The 20,987-nt window shown below is 41.2% G+C and overlaps 1 protein-coding gene across 1 annotated transcript in view; it reads right to left on the bottom strand.

The window, feature by feature from the left end:
- The window catches only part of LOC126470562 (proto-oncogene tyrosine-protein kinase ROS), a 564,149-nt gene that overhangs the window by 29,032 nt on the left and 514,130 nt on the right, over positions 1-20,987 (bottom strand). The window contains exon 35 of the mRNA XM_050098499.1: positions 20,630-20,821. Coding sequence (XP_049954456.1) covers positions 20,630-20,821 — 192 coding nt within the window. The remainder of the gene's footprint in view (positions 1-20,629; positions 20,822-20,987) is intronic.

Here is a 20,987-nt window from a genome sequence, read left to right as displayed (position 1 = left end):
TTTTATTTCTTCTCCTGTATCTTTAATTCTATTTCCAATTTTTTCACTGTTTCCTTTACTGCTTGCTTAATGTATAGATGTAATAACATTGGGGAGAAGCTAAAAATATGTCTCACTCCCTTCTCAGGCACTGATTCCCTTCCTCACCATTCAACTCTAATAACTGCAGTGTGGTTTCTGTGCAAGTTGTAGAGAACTTTTCACTACCTGTATTTTATCCCCACTATCTTCAGAATTTTGAAAAAAAGTATTCCAATCAACACTGTCAAAAGATTTTTCTAAATCTACAAATGCCTTTTTTCACTGTCTCTTCTAAGATGAGTTGTAGGGTCAGTATGGCCTCATGTTTTCTTACAGTTCTCTGGAATCCAAAGTGATCTTCATCACAGTCATGTTCTACCAGTTTTTCCATTCTTTTGTGATCAGTTCATGTCAATACTTTGCAACCATAACTTATTAAACTGACGGTGCAATAATATTCATAGGTGACAGCATCTACTCTCTTTGTAATATGAATTACTATATTCCTGTTGAATTCTGAGGATATTTTGTCTTTCACATGTGCCTTGCAAACCAGTTCTAATAGATCTCAATAGTTCTGGGAGAACGTCATCTAATCTAGGGGCCTTGATTCAACTTAGGCCATTCAGTGCTCTGTCAAATTCTTCTCACAGTATCATATTTCTCAGTCCCTGTTAATCTATTTACTCTTCTCTTTGCATAATATTGTCTTCAAGTTTGTTTCTGTATATTCCTTCCACCTCCCAGCCCTCCCTTCTTTGTCCAGTCTTTGCTTGTCATCTCATCTCTTAATATTCATGCAGCTATGTATTTTTCTCAAAAGGCCTCTTAAATTTTCTATATGTTGCATCTATCATCCTCATAGTCATGCATGTTTCAGCAGCCTTGGATTTCTTGTCTTGACATTTTTGCTTTGTCACAATGCAACTTTCTGCCAGTCTCTTGTTTTAGGTGCTGTATTCCCTCTTGCCTGCTTAATGTGCTACATTTTTGTATTTACTCCTTTTCAATTGACTGATTTTTCACTGGTCCAGTTTCATTATACAGCACAAATTGTACAATTGATAATGGACACGTCAAAGAAAAGTTGCAATAATGCAGAGTATTATTAAACAGTAGAGAAATCAGAATTAGGTACATATAATTTAATTTTTAAGTAACTTGTTTTATCACGTTTTCAGAAATTATTTTACAGGATAGAAATAGTGCTTTTTTAGAAAACCCTTTAGTTTAATTTAAAATATTGGGTATGCAGCAAATTTACTTCCTCTGGTACCTTATTGTGTGGTATTACACCAATGTCACTTAAGATTCAGTATCTCATGCATTATCTGAGGATTTCTACTGGGCTTTGTCTTTTCGCTCATTTGATCCTCTGCCGCCTTCATTACTTCATCTCTCAAGGCTGTCCATTTGTATTCTATTGTGTTGCTTACCCCTATTTAGTCAATCATTGCTTCATGCTCTCTTTGAACAACCTCTGATTATTTCTACTTATCCAGGTCCCATCTCCCTGATTTCCTAGATTTCTGAAATTTCATCAGTTTTAGCCTGCAGTTCATACCCTTTAAAGGGGGAAGTTGGCAAAATTGGTCAAAAATGGTAAAAAAAAAAAATTGCCACCAGATAGTCATGTAGTATGTCAGAAATACTGTCTCCAATTTTCACAGATTAATTTGAACTGATAAAAAAGCTGTCTTGTTTTAATCACTGCACAGCACCGCACCCACTTTTCTAGATGACACTCTTCTTGTTTGCAAGGTTTTATTACTTCCTGCTGTTATACAAGTATCAGAAGAGTACAGAACACTGTGGACCTGTTTACATTGTGTTATCTTTGTCTTCCACTAGCTACCTTTGGCAGCTGTTATTGTCTTGTGGTGCAGAAATATAAACATTTCAGTTCTGCTGTTAGTGTGAGAATTACGACTGTGTTCAAGCTTTTGTTGTATGATTTACTGTTTAAAATGCCAAGATATAGTGGTGAAGTGTTTCAGAACGTGGATAAAGCTTGCCATTTATGTGTCAATAAACAGTTTCTACAAGTGAGTCAACATAATTCAGCGTAAGATAATAGTGAAGCTAATTCAATGAGCAGTTCACAGGAGAAACTTGGAACTGGTGTAGAGTTTCAGTCCACTAAAGATGAAGAGAATAGTGGTTTTAGGATAATTGATTCAGAAATTATGTGTTCTATCATTAGAAATTTGTGTGCATGTGGTAACTGTGGCAATAAATCTTTATGATTATATGACAGAAATGACAAAGATGGTATTGTGTATAGCATGCACTTGTATTGTAACAGCTGCCAAACTGACATTCAATTCAAAACATCAACTGCTAAGAATTGGGTTTATGAAGCCAACATAAGATTCTGCTATGAGATGAGATGTCTTGGTGCTGGACGGGAAGATAGCAATTTGTTTTGTGCAATAATGGACATTCCATCTCCATCTGTCCCATACTCAACACTAAACAATCCTCTTCTGAATGCCTTGGAAACAGAATGCAGTAGCAGTTTATAAGCAGCAGTGAAAGAGGCAGTTTTATTAATGAAGACATTCAGACAGAAGGAAATGACCCTTTGCCTTCTATATATTTATCTTTTTCATGTGATAGCACAGTGTTTCATCTGTTATAAGTGTTGACACAGGAAAAGTTTTGAATTTGCAGGTGATGTCCAAATATTCTACATCTACATGGATACTCTGCAAATCAAATTTAAATGCCTGGCAGAGGGTTCATCAAACCACCTTCACAATTCTCTATTATTCCAATCTTGTATAGTGCATGGAAAGAAAGAACACCTATATCTTTCCATATGAGCTCTGATTTCCCTTATTTTATCATGGTGATTGTTCATCCCTATGTAGGTTGGTGTAAACAAAATATTTTTGCATTTGGGGGAGAAAGTTTGTGATTGGAATTTCGTGAGAAGATTCCATTGCAATGAAAAACGCCTTCCTTTTAATGATGTACAGCCCAAATCCTGTACCATTTCTGTGACATTCTCTCCCACATTTTGGGATAATACAAAACATGCTGCCTTTCTTTGAACTTTTTCTATGTACTCCATCAGTCCTACTTGGTAATGATCCCACATCCCACAGCAGTATTCTAAAAGAGGATGAACAAGCATAGTGTAGGCAGTCTCCTTAGTAGGTTTGTTACATTTTCTAAGTGTTCTGCCAATAAAATGCAGTCTTTGGTTTGCCTTCCCCACAACATTTTCTATGTGTTCCTTCTAATTTAAGTTGTTTGTAATTGTAATACCTAGGTATTTAGTTGAATTTATGGCTTTTATATTAGACTGATTTATCATGTAACCAAAGTTTAATGAGTTCCTTTTAGCACTCATGTGGATGACCTCACACTTTTCGTTATTTAGGGTCAACTACCACTTTTTGCACCATTCAGATACCTTTTACAAATCATTTTGCAGTTTGTTTTGATCTTCTGATGATTTTATTAGTCGATAAATGACAACGTCATCTGCAAACATCCAAAGACGGCTGCTCAGATTGTTTCCCAAATCTTTTATATACATAAGGAACAGCAAAGGGCCTTTAACACTACCTTGAGGAATGCCAGAAATCACTTCTGTTTTACTCGATATCATTCCATCAATTACTATGACCTGTGACCTCTCTGACAGGAAATCACAAATCCAGTCACATAACTGAAATGATATTCCATAAGCACACAATTTCACTACGAGCCGCTCGTGTGGTACAGTGTCAAAAGCCTTCTGGAAATCCAGAAATACTGAATCGATCTGAAATCCCTTGTCAATAGCACTCAACACTTCATGTGAATAAAGAGCTAGTTGTGTTTCACAGGAATGATGTTTTCTAAACCCATGTTGACTGTGTGTCAACAGACCATTTTCTTTGAAGTAATTCATAATGTACAAACACAATATAAGTTCCAAAATCCTGCTGCATATCAACGTTAATGATATGGGCCTGTAATTTAGTGGATTACTCCTACTACCTTTCTTGAATATTGGTGTGACCTGTGCAACTTTCCAGTCTTTGGGTATGGGTCTTTTGTCGAGTATATTGTATATGATTGTTAAGTATGGAGCCAATGCATCAGCATACTCCAAAAGGAACCTAACTGGTATACAGTCTGGACCAGAAGAGTTGCTTTTATTAAGTGATTTAAGTTGCTTTACTACTCCGAGGATATTTACTTCTACATTACTCATGTTGGCAGCTGTTATCAATTCGAATTCTGGAATATTTACTTCGTCTTCTTTTGTTAAGGCATTTCCGAAGGCTGTTTTTAGTAACTCTGCTTTGGCAGCACTGTCTTCAATAGTATCTCCATTGCTATCATGCAGGAAGGCATTGATTGTTTCTTGCTGTTAACATACTTCACATACGACCAGAATCTCTTTGGATTTTCTGCCAGGTTTCGAGACAAAGTTTCATTGTGGAAACTGTTATAGGCATCTCGCATTGAAGTCCACACTAAATTTTGAGCTTCTGTAAAAGATGGACAATCTTGAGGATGTTGTGTCTGTTTAAATTTGGCATGTTTGTTTCATTGTTTCTGCAACATTGTTCTAACCCGTTTTGTGTACCAAGGAGGATCAGCTCTGTCATTTGTTAATTTATTTTGTATAAATCTCTCAATTGCTGCCGATACTATTTCTCTGAATTTAAGCCACATCTGGTCTACACCTATATTATTAATTTGGAATGAGTGGAAATTGTCTCTCAGCAAGGCATCAAGTGAATTTTTATCTGCTTTTTTGAATAGGTATGTTTTTTGCTTATTTTTCGAGGATTTGAGGATTACAATATTCAGTTTCGCTACGACAACCCTGTGTTCACTAATCCCTGAATCGGTTTTGATGTCCGTTATTAATTCAGGATTATTTGATGCTAAGAGATCAAGTGTGTTTTCACAGTCATTTACTATTCGCGTGGGATCATGAACTTTCAGAGAATGTGTTTAGCACAATTTCGGATGATGTTTTATGCGTACTTCCAGAATTAAACATGTACTTTTGCCAATATATTGAGGGTAAATTAAAGTCACCACCAACTGTTATCCTATAAGTCGGGTACATGTTTGAAATCAAACTCAAGTTTTCTTTGAACCTTTCAGCAACTGTATCATTTGAGTTGGGAGGTCGGTAAAAGGATCCAATTATTATTTTATTCTGGTTGCCAACCATGACCTCTGCCCATTGCTCTATTTGTGCACAGAGGAAGACACTAGACAATAAGGAAAAAGAGAGACAATGGCAAATAAAACACAAAATAATTTGCAGCAAGAATTATGATGGTTCTAGTGGTGGCATGGAGCCAGCATGAATGAAACTAATATTTCATCAGAGTTAAGTGAAGCATGGAGTTAGTTATGTGAAATATCTTGGTGATGGAGATTCTAGTGCTTTCAGATCTGTTGAAGAAAGCAAGCCAGATGGAAATGGATGCAACACTGAAAAGCTAGAGTGCGTGGGGCACATTCAGAAGAGGATGGGCGGGATACATCTGAAACTGAAACAAGAAGAAAAAGGTATAAAACTCAAAGATAGTAAGCTACTGCGTGGGCCACAATGCCCGACTTACAAAGAGATCCACAATTTGCAAATATATTATGGCAAAGCAATAAGACAGAACACTGGAGATTTTAAGGCAATGCAGAAGGCAGTGTGGGCAATATTTTTTCACAATTTGTCAACTGATGAGAAGCCAGTACATGAATTGTATGATATATCCTGGTGCAAATATAAGCAGGCAAAAGCAGAAAACAAAATCTAATTACATAAACACAATCTTCCTGAAGCAGTATTAAACACCAGAAAGCCAACATTCCAGTTTCTAGCTCATCCAGATTTATTAAGGAAATGTACCCATGGTGGAACACAAAACCCAAATGACAGCTTCAACAGTCTCATTTGGAAGAGATGCCCAAAAACAACATTTAGCTCACACACTGTTGTTAAAATTGCCACATATGATGCATGACTGGTATTGAATGATGGTAACATTGGAAGAATAAGGACACTTTCTGCACTAGGATTTGTTGCAGGTTGCTTCACCAAGAAGCTAATGAAAAAGATAGATGCTGCGCGTGTTGCACATTCTGAACTGTCTGTGAAGGATATAGCCAAAAGGGCACACCAGAAACATCAGATAAAAAGGAAACAGGTACACAAAGAGCAAGAAGACCGAATGTATGGTTATGATCAACATTGAGGTACTAGTTTATGGTGTAAATCCTTATAAAATCTTTTATGTGCATTCCCCAGAACCTTCATTTTTCAGTGTATAAGGAACATTTTCCCCTGAACCACTGGATATAGAAAAGTGAAGTTTTCTGCAGACTTTGTCCATAGTATAACACAACTTCCTATGGTACAAATTTTTTGTAAGTGTATTTCTGTCAAAACTTTTACTTTTCTATGAAATTGAAATTGCTTTGTTTCATACACATAATTTTTTAAAATAAATTGTAAAAGCTCTAAAACTGATATTATAAAAACTCTTCCACATGTTTGCTTATCTGATTACTAAGAATTACCTACTACAATATGAAAGTTGTAAGTAAAGTAATTTTTGTGAAAATGCTCCTTGTGTGATAGCATGTGTTGCGAAAATTGCCAACAATTGAAAAAAATATTTGAAAAAAATCCAGAATGTAGCCCATAGCATAATTACCTTACATGCAAAATTTGGTTCTATTATCTTTCAAATACCAAAAACTGTGTTAGATTATGTAAACACGTCCATTTTCTCCTACATCCCCCCACTGCGTATTTTTCACTTTAAATTCTGATTTTGGAATCTCTGCCTTTCAATAAGGCAGGTCTCTTCCACATATACAACCTTCTTTCTTGATTTTTAATAAAAATATTAGCAATGATTAAACTGCGTTCAGTGTAAAATTCAACCATGCAACTTCCTCTTTCATTCCTCTCCCCAGTCCATGTTATCCTACTTTTTTTCCATCTTGGTCTTTTTCTACTATTGAATTCCAGACCTTCATCACAATTAAATTTTTGTCTCCATTAACTATTTGAGTGATTTCTTTTACCTCATCATACATTCTTTTAATTTGTTTATCAAATTTAGATGAGTGTTGACTTCATGTCTATCTTGGCCACTATAATGGATTAACTATGCTGTTCACCCACATTCCTATTTTCTTAATCATTAATAGACCCACTTCTGCATTATGCCTATGTGATTTTAGTTGATAATCTTGGGCTGACCTGACCAGAAGTCCTGTTCTCCTGCCACCACACTTCACAACTGCTACAACATCTAACTTCAGCTTATCCCTTTCTCTTCTTAATCATTATTAGACCCACTTCTGCATTACGTCTATCTGATTTTAGTTGATAATCTTGGGCTGACCTGACCAGAAGTCCTGTTCTCCTGCCACCACACTTCACAACTGCTACAAGGTCTAACTTCAGTTTATCCCTTTCTCTTTTTAAATCCTCTAATCTACCTACCCAAGTAAGGAGTCTAACATTACTCACTCCAACTAACAGAACACCATTTTTGCTTCTCTTGACAACAACATCCTTCTAAGTAGTACCCACTTGAAAATCTGAACGGCAGACTATTTTACCTCCAGAACATTTTACCCAGAGGATGCTATCATCATTAACCAATGCAGCAGAGCTGCACCTCCTCAGCTTTCCACTGCTCACAGTATCAACATAGCAAGGCCACATTAGCTAATGTTACAAGGCCATATAAATCATCCAAACTGGTGGTGTTGCTGCAATAACTGGAAAGACTGCTGCCCCTCTTCAGCAACCAAATGTTTATCTCATCTCTCCACAGATAGTGGTCGAATGCCGTTTCATCTGTAGTACAACTATCCATATCATAGAGCCACACAAACCACCCCACTGCAGCAAGATCTGTAGTTCATGGGGTGAGAGCTTTTCAATTAGGACGTAGAAATTTTCAAACAAGTCCAGTATTTTAGTTTTGCCAAAATTTGAGACCACAGAAACTTGACAGATTGAGTGTGCAGGAGATAATAACTTAAAGTGGCTTAAAAAATTATCCACACTACAAAGCTCCACTTATTAACATCACTGAACACATGACAGAATTAACTTTTACAGAAATCAGAGGTATCCAGAAATATTTTCCAACATGTAGTAGAAAAAGTAAATTCCAAGCATCATGTATCTCCACATACATGAGTTTAAAGTGTGTTACACTTTGAATAACCTCATACATCTTTTAAAAAAATCTACATTTTGAACCAATTTGGTCACAGAGAACTATACAATTCAGGAGCAATTTGTATTGATTATAAGTCTCGTGGGAGTGGATAATTAATCCCATATTAATTGATATAAAAGTTACATCTGCCTAAATGTCAAGGTTTAACAGCTTTATAAATCAACTGGATGAGAAATAACATTCCACCATATATTTAAAACATGGCTGAAAAGCGTTCCATGTACCGCACATTGCCAATAATAAAATTATGCCTTCTGCATAATATTAATGGGGTTCTGGTCATTATGCTGTCTGATATTACCTGATTATTTTCATCTAAGTATCTAAAAGGTATAGTTCACAAATGAGCAATGAGTTACTGCCACCCCAAAAGCACACACCAATAAAGTAATTAAGATCATCACATAGACCATTTTAGTAAGGACACTTCAAAATATGCAGCTGATTCAGTGTTTTACAGGTTCAAATGTTTATTCTTTCAATATCACTTCAGAGTTATCAAATTCTTCATGTTTAACTGCAATATCATCTTTGTTTATGTTATAACGTCAAATTTAACACATATATTTCAGAACGACACAATACATATAAGTCACAGAGTAAGTTGACAAGCAAGACATGTGTACACGTTACCATTCAAATGAGCACTGAGTCCCAGTCTAGCGGCCGCTGGCTGGCTGGCTGGCCGCTTAGGTGGTGCAGCTGCTGCATGGCTGGCAGACAGCACCGCACGTAGAGGACGCGCGTAATTGCGTAGCAGCGCTTTGAATGATTGGCGAGTCACAGCACTTTTCCCCCCTTTGAAATTGTTGCACTGGTCTTGAGATGGTCCTGGAGATGGCTAACGTCCATAGGCGTTGTTTGACTTGCCGTAAAGTCTCGAGGAGGAGGCTTCCTGTACGGAAGGAAGTGTCCCCGATGATAACGGGTCGAGATGACAGGAGATCTAGGGGTCGAATCTGCTGCGGCCCAATGCACCAATCTGCCTGTTGTGGCAAGTCCAGTTGATATGACAGGAGACATGGGCGATGTGTCAGCGTCCATTGGAGGAGGAGGCGAGTAGATTTGCTCTGACAGAGGATGGTCATCTGGTTCCTGCATGGGCACGTCTCCTGGTGGCGTCCGTTCTTGAGCTGGCATCGCGATGACGGTGAGAGGGCTGCATTGTGAGTATTGAGAGATGCCAAGATCCCGAGCGTCAGGTAGAGCCAAAGGTGGTTTAGCGGCATTTGGAACAGGCGTTGCTGGCACACGAGGCCAAAGCTGGTCCGAATGACGCACTGCAACACCCGTGTCCGTCTGGATTTCATACAGGCGTCTGCCACGGTGTCTTAAGATGCGGCCTGGTCTCCATTTTGGCCGCCTGCCATATCCCCATACCCAGACGAAGTCGTCGGCGGTGAACCAGCCAAGTGAAGACACCCACGGCCGTGAGGTGGAAGGCCGCAGAAGATGAAGTAGCGTGCGGGGCTGTCGGCCATGTAAGAGCTCAGCCGGGCTGTGGTCGCCCATGGGGGTGAAACGGTAAGACGCCAGAAACTGTAGAAGCGCATCAGCAGCAGCAGAAGAAGTCAGAAGTTTCTGCATCTGAGCCTTAAATGTGCGGACCAGTCGTTCAGCCTCACTGTTGGATTGTGGATGGAACGGCGGGGCCGAGACATGCATAACACCGTGACGAGCACAAAAATCCACAAATTCGGAAGAGGCAAATTGGGGACTATTATCAGTAACAGTGAGAGCACTGGTGGTTGCCACAGTGGTAGGTGACATGCAACGGACAATGAAAGGAAAGTTAGAATAGGCGTCAATTACGTGGAGCCAATAAGTACCTAAAAACAGTCCTGCAAAGTCAGCATGAATGCACTCCCAGGACTTCTCAGGCGAAGGCCACGGTGACAAAGATGACTTCGGGGCAGCGGCCTGTGACGCACAAGGGCCGCAGGCAGCGACCATGTATGCTATTTCAGAGTCGATGCAAGGCCAGTACACATGAAGGCGCGCCACAGATTTTGTGCGAGAGACACCCCAGTGCCCTTGGTGAAGGAGGCGCAAGACCGAAGCACGCAAAGACGCAGGTGCCACAACACGCGGCGAAGCATTGTCAGTGGAGAGGAGGATAACACCAACCCTAGCCGTGAGGCGGTAGCGCAAAGCGTAGTAGTTCCGCAACGGATGAGAAGTCTTAGAGGATAGGCGATCTGGCCAACCCTTCTGAATACAGCGTAAAACCCGGGAGAGGGTAGGGTCAGAACCCATAGCAGCCGCCAGCCTGTCCTCAGTGATGGGGAACCCGTCCACAACCCGCTGCTCGGCAACATCCAGATGGAAACACAAAAGTTCGTCCCTATCGACTGCCCATGGGAAGGCGAGACAGACCATCAGCATTTGCATGTAGAGCCGTTGGCCGGAAATGAATCTCATAATTGAAACGAGACAAGTAAAGAGCCCAACGCTGGAGGCGGTGTGCAGCCTTGTCGGGAAGTGACGGTGATGGATGAAACAAGGAAACAAGTGGTTTGTGATCTGTAACAAGATGAAATTTTGAGTCATAGAGAAAAACACCAAACTTATGAAGAGCATAAATAATGGCCAAAGCTTCTTTCTCAATTTGAGAATACTTTTGTTGGGCATCCGTAGCGTTTTGGAGGCATAAGCAATGGGTTGTTCAGAACCGTCAGAAAAACGGTGCGCAAGAACTGCACCAACTCCATATTGAGAGGCGTCTGTGGCAAGAACAAGATGTTGGCCAGGTTGATAAGTAGCCAGGCACGGGGCCTGTTTCAGCATAGTCTTCAATTTCTGGAAAGCCGCTTCGCATGACGCGGACCAGTGAAAAGGCACGTTTTTATGCAACAGGCGATGCAACAGCTGAGCCACCGAAGCCACAGACGGTAAAAACTTGTGACAGTATGCTATTTTCCCCAAGAAGGCCTGCAGTTCCTTAACAGATGTAGGGCGAGGAAGGGCATCGGTTGCAACGACAGTCTGCTGAAGCGGACGAATACCATCCCGAGAGAGTTGAAACCCCAAGTACGCGATGGATGCCTGAAAAATTTGTGATTTCTGAAGATTGCACTTAAGACTGGCAGTCTGTAAGACATGAAAAAGTGTGCAGAGATTTTGAAGATGTTCTTCAGTGGTGGAGCCAGTGACAACAATGTCGTCCATGTAATTGATACACCCAGTGACAGGGAGCAATAATTGTTCCAAGAATCGCTGAAAGAGAGCAGGGGCACTAGCAACCCCGAATGGCAAGCGTTGGTATTGATAGAGGCCGAAAGGCATGTTAAGGACCAGAAACTGCCGGGAAGCAGCGTCGAGAGGAAGTTCATGATAAGCTTCCGACAGGTCAATTTTAGAAAAATACTGACCTCCAGCAAGTTCAGTGAACAGTTCTTGAGGACGGGACATAGGGTAAGTGTCAATGAGGCATTGAGCATTTACAGTGGCTTTGAAATTGCCACAGAGACGAATATCATCATTTGGCTTAGCAACGGCAATGACAGGAGAGAACCACTCACTGGAAGTGACAGGAAGCAAGACCCCTGAAGTAGTGAGACGATCCAACTCCCGTTTTACCCAATCACAAAGGGCCACAGGAATGGGCCGAGCCCGAAAAAACTTAGGCCGAGCAGTGGGTTTGAGCACGATATGAGCTTCAAAGTCGTTTGCACGGCATAACCCAGGAGAAAAAAGGGACGAAAATGTCGTCGACAAGGAATCCAGTTGAGCATAAGGAATAGCATCAGAGATGATATTGACAGAGTCGTCTATGGAGAACCGAAAAACGTGAAAGACATCGAAACCAAAAAGATTTTCTGCATTGCTCTGGTCGACCACAAATATGGGAACAGTGCAAACGATGGATTTGTAAAATACCTCAGCATTAAACTGTCCCAAGTGAGAAATCTTCTGTTTATTGTACGTCCCTAATTGCCAAGTGACAGGTGACAGAGTGGAGAAACCAACTGAAGATACGTCTAAGAATTAATTATTGTGGCAGCAGAACCGGTATCCACTTGCATGCGAACATCTCGACCAAGGATTTGGACAGTGAGGAATAACTTCCCTGAAAGGGCAGAAGTGCAATTGACAGACAACACAGAAGCAGAATCAGCGTCACGGTCATGAACATCATGTAAGTGGTTGGATTTGCAAACGGAAGGCACATGACCCTTCTTTTTGCAATTGTGACACACAGCCCAATGTTGGGGACAATCCTCGCGTGAATGTTTCGTAAAATGCCGCGGACGTGAAGGAAGTTGCTGGGGGTTTTGCTGCAGTTTCTGAGAGGGTTGTTTACGGTTAGGCCGAGGCTCCATGTGGGAGCGTACTGCGGCCATGTCGGCTGGCAGGGACATGCCGCACCCATTGTCAACAGTGCACAGAGGTTGTATGTCCCCAACGTCACCCCATGTCTCTATTTGTGCTCCAGCAGCGCGAGAAATTTCAAAAGACTGCGCGATGGAGATGACTTCATCTAGAGTCAGATTTGCCAACTGAAGGGCACATTGCCTCACTTCTTTGTCGGGCGCCGACTGGATAATAGCATCCCGTACCATGGAATCTGCGTAGGATTCTTTATGAATGTCAGTAATAAATTGATACTTTCAACTGAGGCCGTGAAGCTCAGCAGCCCAAGCGCAATAGGATTGATTCTGTTGTTTTTGACAATGATAAAAGGCAACATGAGAGGCTACCACATGCATTTGCTTATGAAAATATACAGACAGAAGTGAGCACATTTCAGCAAAGGACAAAGACGCTTCCCAGCAGTTTCTAAAGACGCTTCCCAGCAGTTTCTGGTCATTAACATGCCTTTCGGCCTCTATCAATACCAACGCTTGCCATTCGGGGTTGTCAGCACACCTGCTCTCTTTCAGCGATTCTTGGAACAATTATTGCTCCCTGTCCCTGGGTGTATAAATTACATGGAAGACATTGTTGTCACTGGCTCCACCACTGAAGAACATATTCAGAACCTCTGCACACTTTTTCATGTCTTACAGACTGCCGGTCTTAAGTGTAATCTTCAGAAATCACAATTTTTTCAGGCATCTATCACATATTTGGGGTTTCAACTCTCTCGGGATGGTATTCGTCCACTTCAGCAAACTGTCGCTGCAATCGATGCCCTTCCTTGCCCTACATCTGTTAAGGAACTGCAGGCCTTCTTGGGGAAAATAGCATACTATCACAAGTTTTTACCTCCTGCTGCTTCTGTGGCTCAGCCATTGCATCGCCTGTTGCATAAAAACGTGCCTTTTCACTGGTCCGCATCATGCGAAGCAGCTTTCCAGAAATTGAAGACTATGCTGAAACAGGCCCCGTGCCTGGCTACTTATCGACCTGGCCAACATTTTGTTCTTACCACAGATGCCTCTCAATACGGGGTTGGTGCAGTTCTTGCGCACCGTTTTTCTGACGGTTCTGAACAACCCATTGCTTATGCCTCCAAAACGCTCACGGATGCCCAACAAAAGTATTCTCAAATTGAAAAAGAAGCTTTGGCCATTATTTATGCTCTTCATAAGTTTGGTGTTTTTCTCTATGGATCCAAATTTCATCTTGTTACAGATCACAAACCCCTTGTTTCCTTGTTTCATCCATCAACGTCACTTCCCAACAAGGCTGCACACCACCTCCAGTGTTGGGATCTTTACTTCTCTCATTTCAATTACGAGGTTCATTTCCGTCCGACGGCTCAACATGCAAATACTGATGCACTGTCTCGCCTTCCCATGGGTCCTGATCTGGCATTCGATAGGGATGAACTTTTTTGTTTCCACCTGGATGTTGCCTAGCAGCGGATTGTGGACGGATTCCCCATCACCGGGGACCGGCTGGCGGGTGATACGGTTTCTGACCCTACCCTCTCCCGGGTTTTATGCTGTATTCAGAAGGGTTGGCCAGATCGCCCGTCCGCTAAGACTTCTCATCCGTTGCGGAAGCACTACGCTTTGCGCTACTGCCTCATGGCTAGGGATGGTGTTATCCACCTTACCACCGACAATGCTTCACTTCGTGTTGTGGTATCTGCGTCTTTGCGTGCTTCGGTCTTGCACCGCCTTCACCACAGGCACTGGGGTGTCTCTTGCACAAAATCTCTGGTGCGCCGTCATGTGTACTGGCCTAGCATCGACTCTGAAATAGCACACATGGTTGCTGCCTGCGGCCCTTGTGCGTTACAGGCAACCGCCCCGAAGTCATCTTTGTCACCGTGGCCTTCGCCTGAGACACCCTGGCAGCACATTCATGCTGACTTGGCGGGACCTTTTTTAGGTACTTATTGGCTACTCGTAATTGACGCCTACTCTAACTTTCCTTTCATTGTCCGTTGCACGTCGCCTACCACTGCGGCAACCACAAATGCTCTCGCCCGCATTTTTTCTTTGGAAGGCCTTTCCTCTACTCTTGTTACTGATAATGGTCTGCAATTTGCAGATTTTTGTGCTCGTCACAGCATCATGCATGTCACGGCCTCTCCGTTCCATCCACAATCAAATGGTGAGGCTGAACAACTGGTTTGCACATTTGAGGCTCAGATGGAGAAACTCCGGACTTCTTCTGCTGCTGATGATGCACTTCTTCAATTTCTGGCTTCTTACTGTTTCACCCCCATGGGGGACCACAGCCCGGCTGAGCTATTACATGGCCGAAAGCCCCGCACACTACTTCATCTTCTGCGGCCTTCTACCTCATGGCCGCGGGTGACTTCGCTTGGCTGGTTCACCACCGCCGACCTTGTATGGGTACGGGGATATGGCAGGCGGCCAAAATGGAGTCTGGGCCGCATCTTACAACACCGTGGCCGACACCTGTATGAAATCCAGATGGACACGGGTGTTGCAGTGCATCATTCAGACCAGCTCCGGCCTCGTGTGCTGGCAACGCCTGTTCCGAATGCCGCTACACCAGCTTTGGCTCTACCTGATGCTCAGCGGGATCTTGGCATCTCTCATTACTCACAACGCAGCCCTCTCACTGTCATCTCTGTGCCAGTACAAGAACGGATGCCACCAGGAAACGTGCCCATGCAGGAACTGGATGACCATCATCTGTCGGAGCAACTCTACTCGCCTCCTTCTCCTACGGACGCCGACCCGTCACCCATGTCTCCTGTTATGTCAACGGGACTTACCGCAACGGGCAGATTGGTGCACGGGGGCTCAGCATATTCGACCCTTACATCTCCTGTCATCTCGACCCGTTATCATCGGGGACACTTCCGTCCGTATGGGAAGCCTCCTCCTCGAGACTTTACAGCCAGTGAAACAACACCTATGGACGTTAGCAATCTACAGGCCACCTCCATCAAGAGCAGTGCAAAAATTTCAAAGGGTCGAAAAGCGTTGTGACTCACCGATCATTCAAAGCGCTGTCACGCAATTATGCGCATCCACTACATGCGGCACTGTCTGCCAGCCATGCAGTAGCCGCGCCACCTAAGTGGCCAGCCAGCCAGCGGCCACTAGACTTGGAGTCAGTGCTCATTAGAATGTGACTGTGTTCACATGTCTTGCTTTGTCAACTAGCTCAGTGACTTACATGTGTTGTGTCGTTTTGAAATATATGTGTTCAACTTGACGTTATAACAGCCTACTGTTGTCAATTTCTAGAATTATTTCAAAAGAAACAATTGGAAATGTAACAGCTGCTGTTGTGAATGGCTGAACCAATGTGTAATTGCATTATTGTAATTTAGTGTGTGTACTCAGATTTTGCAGTTTTCTGTACTTTTGCTACAAATATGTCATGTTTTCTGAGTGAGCAAGGCATTTTGGAAGCTCAAGAGGAAGAATTTAATGATTCTGGATCAGAGGGAGAAATATCTGAGTGGAAATAGTCTGAAAGATTCATGTCCAGGTAAACTGCAGTCTGCTACAACTTTTCGTCACTAATATGATACACACTGCTGCTGAATTTACAATTTAGCTTTGCTTCATTTGTTTTAATCTCATCCTTTTTTACAGAGAAATCTCATGAGAAATCAGAATCCAACACACATTTCTAAGATTTGTTTGGAGAGGAGGAGACAATTTACTGGCAAAACAAGCCTGAAATAAACAAACTAGTATCACCTTGATTGCAACATTCCTCTCTGCATTCGAGAATACTTGAGACTTTTCCATACAAAAGTGAATTCTATTCATAATTTTTCAATAACTCAGTTTGTACTTTTTTGTAACGATTTGGGTTGATATGGGAGAAAGAGACTAAACAGCGAGGTCATTAGTCTCATCGGATTAGGGAAGGATGGGAGAGGAAGTCGGCCATGCCCTTTCTAAGGAACCATCCTGGCACTTGCCTGAAGTGACTTAGGGAAATCACAGAAAACCTAAATCAGGATGGCTGGATGTGGGATTGAACAGTTGTCCTCCAGAATGTGAGTCCAGTGGGCTAACCACTGTGCCACCTTGCTCGGTTTTGTAAGGATTATTATACTCATGGATATACTGATTATTTTAAAATTTGTAATCTATCAAAGAACTAAAGTAAATATGAAAAATAAACCTTGGAGCCTGGTCTTTTTTAATACTGGTATGTATTACCCTTTACGATATATCAAAAATGTGTGTGCCAGAAACACTTTAAATAATGGCATAAATAACTGGTTTTCTAGGCTCAAAATTCTTCTAAGTGCCTCAAATTCAAAGAGATTAACAGTCTACTTTTTGTTCATGTATACCTTGAGTCATTTTCATTGAGAAGAACAAGAGAAGTCATATCAAGAGAAATGTTTACAATACACATCATGACTCAGATTTGAACCTGGATCTCCTACTTATAATGAACAGTCTCCTTAACCAGTTAGGCCTTCTAAGCACAACTTCACATGCTGGAGGCAAATATGGTGGCTTAGGTGGTAACCGAGACAGATCTTTATAAGGCGACGCTGTAGATTTGTATCATGGCCTGGCACAATTTTATATTTCACACAACATGCCTATTGCATTGTAGAGTTCACACTTCTGAATGTGTTTTACTGACATCAGTTTATGTCCTTGCTTTCCCATAATTTCTTCCCCATTGATTCCATTAACTTAATTTAAGTAAATGTGAATTAGTAAATAAATGTGTCTCACTGTGACTAAATTAGAAATCTTTAGAGCTGTCAGTAGCCTTGGGACTGGTATAATCAAACAAATTAATTTCCTATACTGATGGAATAAAGCATTGCCTTCAGAGAGGAATGCACCTGAGATATAACTGATTAAAAATTAAATAATATTTGTGGCAAAAAACTTACATTACTCAAAAAAACATGTTCTGTAACTAACTTTGGGTGATACACTAATAATACAATAACAGTGTCAGATTCCTGGTTCTGGGCAACAGAAGGAAAAAAGACTGAATAAGATGTAATAAAGACTCTACTTCTTTGTTGTAGAAAAAAGAAAAACTGAAACAGAGCTGACAGACACAAAGTTTAGTGCTTGGTCTACTTTTGTTCTTGACCTACATAAATTTGGATATTGGATATTGGATAATGAAGGACTGTTCAAAAACTGTAGTATTTGCCACTGGGACAAGTATACAGATAGAAATCCAAACGTATCCATAATATGCAGAGCCAGGAGAATAATTTACAACTGGTTAATAACAAACAGTTTAACCCTTAATATTACAAATACTGACATTATGCAATTCCAAACAAATAAAAATGACATACAGCTAACACAGGTTGAGATCAAGGAGCATACTGGATGTTGTTAGCCAACCAAATGGGTATTTAACTGAGGTGGCACCAGTATGTGCATGAGTAACTAACAAAACTTGGTCCTACCTGCTTTGCATTTAGAATTCTCTTTCATTATATTAACCATTAGAGGCACTTGCTAGCATACTTTGCTAACAAGGCAGCTAAGACTGAAAAACTATTTATTCTAGAGAAGCATACAATGAGAATATTGTGTATAGTTGACAGCCCAATATTTTGCATAAGGATCTGGGGATTCTCACACTTACATGTCAATATATTTACTCCCTAATGCTATTTGTGGCAGACAACAAGAGTGGATTTAGTATAAACTATGCTATTCAAAAACACAATACTAGAAGTAAAAATAATTTCTATATAGGTTATGTATCCCTGTCTAGTGTTTAGAATGATGTTTTGTATCTTTGTGCAAGAATACAACATGTTGCTGGTAGACATCATGCAGGAAACTGAAAATCATCAGATATTCAAAAACAATGTCAAAGAGTACCTTATTAGTCCTACTTTGATGTATCAGGATACTTAGACTCTGAGGTGTAAATTTCACATAACTCTAATGCTTACACATAACTCTAATGCTTATATAGAACAGATTTTGACTTGGCCTGTATATTGACAGCTGATAGTGTTCTCCACAAAGTTAGTTAATTGCTTCAGTTGAAGGATTAGGTAAATACAGAATCTGAGTATTGTCAAAGGGGTGCAGTGGCTTTTTTCTTCAAAGTACTGAAACTGTTTTTCTCCCTATATAGAGTAACCTGAAAGTACTTATCATGATTACCAATGTATGTAGATTAGCACTAGTCACAATTTGCTGTTAACACACTCCATACAAGTTTCCTGCAATGACTACATCTTCGTATTAATGTATTATTTCACTTGTTCTATGCCACTAAAGGCTGCAGTTCATGATGGGATTCACAGAAGACAATGGATGAGTGAATGAGAGTGAGTAAATGATCATCAATATATAATGTCGCAGCTGTGCTCTTGCATCATGATGCAGGAAGTTTGGAGCACGTAATTGCGCATGCACCAATGGCCCATAGTGTGCAGATCAGTTTTTCACCAACCGTAAAGGAGGTTCTAATGATAGGAAACATGAGCGTGAAATTCCACTTTGTTACTGATCAAAATAAAATATTGACCCTTTTCAGTACCAGAACACATCTGACAGAATATGGCTCAAAGATTGAATTGCTATGTATAGTCCTCAAGTATACACAACTGTGGGATCCATTTCATGCCAGCCTTCCGTAATGTTAATGGTGAGCCCTTCCTCACCTCCTCATGGGCTCCCATCTCTATTTTGGCTTCCAGAAAGTGGTCCATTTTCAGATCACAACCAGCCAATCACTGAAGTACATGGAGCTTGATTGTGTATAGCCTTTTTACATGGCATTGTGTTCTGTTGTGGTCAACACATTATCAAAGTTTCTTTTCTTCATCTGGATTGGCCCCAACACAGCAAAAGCCCTGAAACTGGCCTGACCAGCAATGTGCTACAGTTTATGTCACATAAGTTCACTGACATTTGAACACAAAACTGCATAGACCACATGATGATAGCCCTTTCTAATCAATGTGTATTGGTGAAGTTCAGAAGATGGAGTGGACTTTCAAGGTGCATGTGCTAAATGCATACAAAAGGTCACCAACAGAGCCTGCTGCTCTTTTATGAGTGCATGTAGTGTTATGCTGGCAGTTTTACAGATGTGCTCCATAGGTGACCTAACTGCAACATACACTACCTACTGTAGCTAGTTACCTCAGGACTTCTGCAAACTCAACCACATATCGATCACCCCCATTGACATACCCTGTGGTTGCACATTTGGGCATGAACCAGCATGGTTGCCTGCAACCATGGGAACTTGAACAGCTCTCTACTGAGGATGGCCAACTGTGCCATCACCTGAATTGACTTTGCCTCATGATACTATTTTTGTAACCACCACCACTGGCCACTGACCACTGCAAGATGGCAAACATATTGGTTGTACATTCATCACCATTACCATCACTCTGCATCTTCAAGCCTCTACCAGTGTTAATAAACCACCACTCTCAATCTGGATCACAGGATTCCCACAGACCTGGACTCTTTCTGGATACTAGAGTCAATCTTCTGAACTTTGCATCACTGCTGGCTACTGCAGAAGGCTCTGTGCTGTTGATGCCTGCAACTAATGTATAATAATTGATGCTCCCTCTGCTGAATGTTGGAATGGAGGAAGAGACATCCAAATCTGGGAAGATTTTTCTCACAACTGAGTGGGATGCCTTTAGCCATTTTTTACACCTTTGTAATATATGGCACAAATCCAGGTGTCTCCATCTGTATGTATCCCTCTTTGGGACGGGGGGATGAATATGGCATCATGGTCCTATACCAGAGATGAAGCAATAGTGCCGTGAGAGGTAATAAATGCATGCTAGACATAGGAAGCACCTTAGTTTCACAATTAACACAAAGCAATCCCCAACACACTACTGATGTGTCATATGCAAACATACCATTGACAAACCCAGTGGGATAAAGAAGTGACAGCAGAAGAGACATCTTGCTAGTTCATGCACTCCTGTGTTGTTTGTGTGCCATAGAGACCACACACGAAATGACTCTTTTGTGAAAAAATAATACTACATAACAACTCACAATTCATCAGGACAGCTGTTAGGTCTTCCAAGTCGTCCACCATTTCTCACATAATGTAGCACTTCCAGGTTTGTTCTTGCTGGATATGGCTGTTGACCAAAAGTCATTATTTCCCATGTCAGTACACCAAAAGACCAGACATCAGACTGAGTCGTGAACACACCATCCACTAAGGACTCTGGTGCCATCCACCTGAAATTTATAATTTAAGAAGATGCTCTTATATACATCACGTCAAGCAGTAAATGGTCGTTGATTACTTTATGTTTGCATGAGAAGAGCACAATGGAAATTCTGAAACGTAATGGACACTGTTAGTACAAAAATATTTTTATTTTGTTCCTTTTAAGAAATGGTA

This window comes from Schistocerca serialis, chromosome 3 (assembly GCF_023864345.2).
Source record: "Schistocerca serialis cubense isolate TAMUIC-IGC-003099 chromosome 3, iqSchSeri2.2, whole genome shotgun sequence".
NCBI lineage: Eukaryota > Metazoa > Arthropoda > Insecta > Orthoptera > Acrididae > Schistocerca > Schistocerca serialis.
Note: the sequence above shows the minus strand (reverse complement) of the source record. Positions and strands in the feature narration are given on the sequence as shown.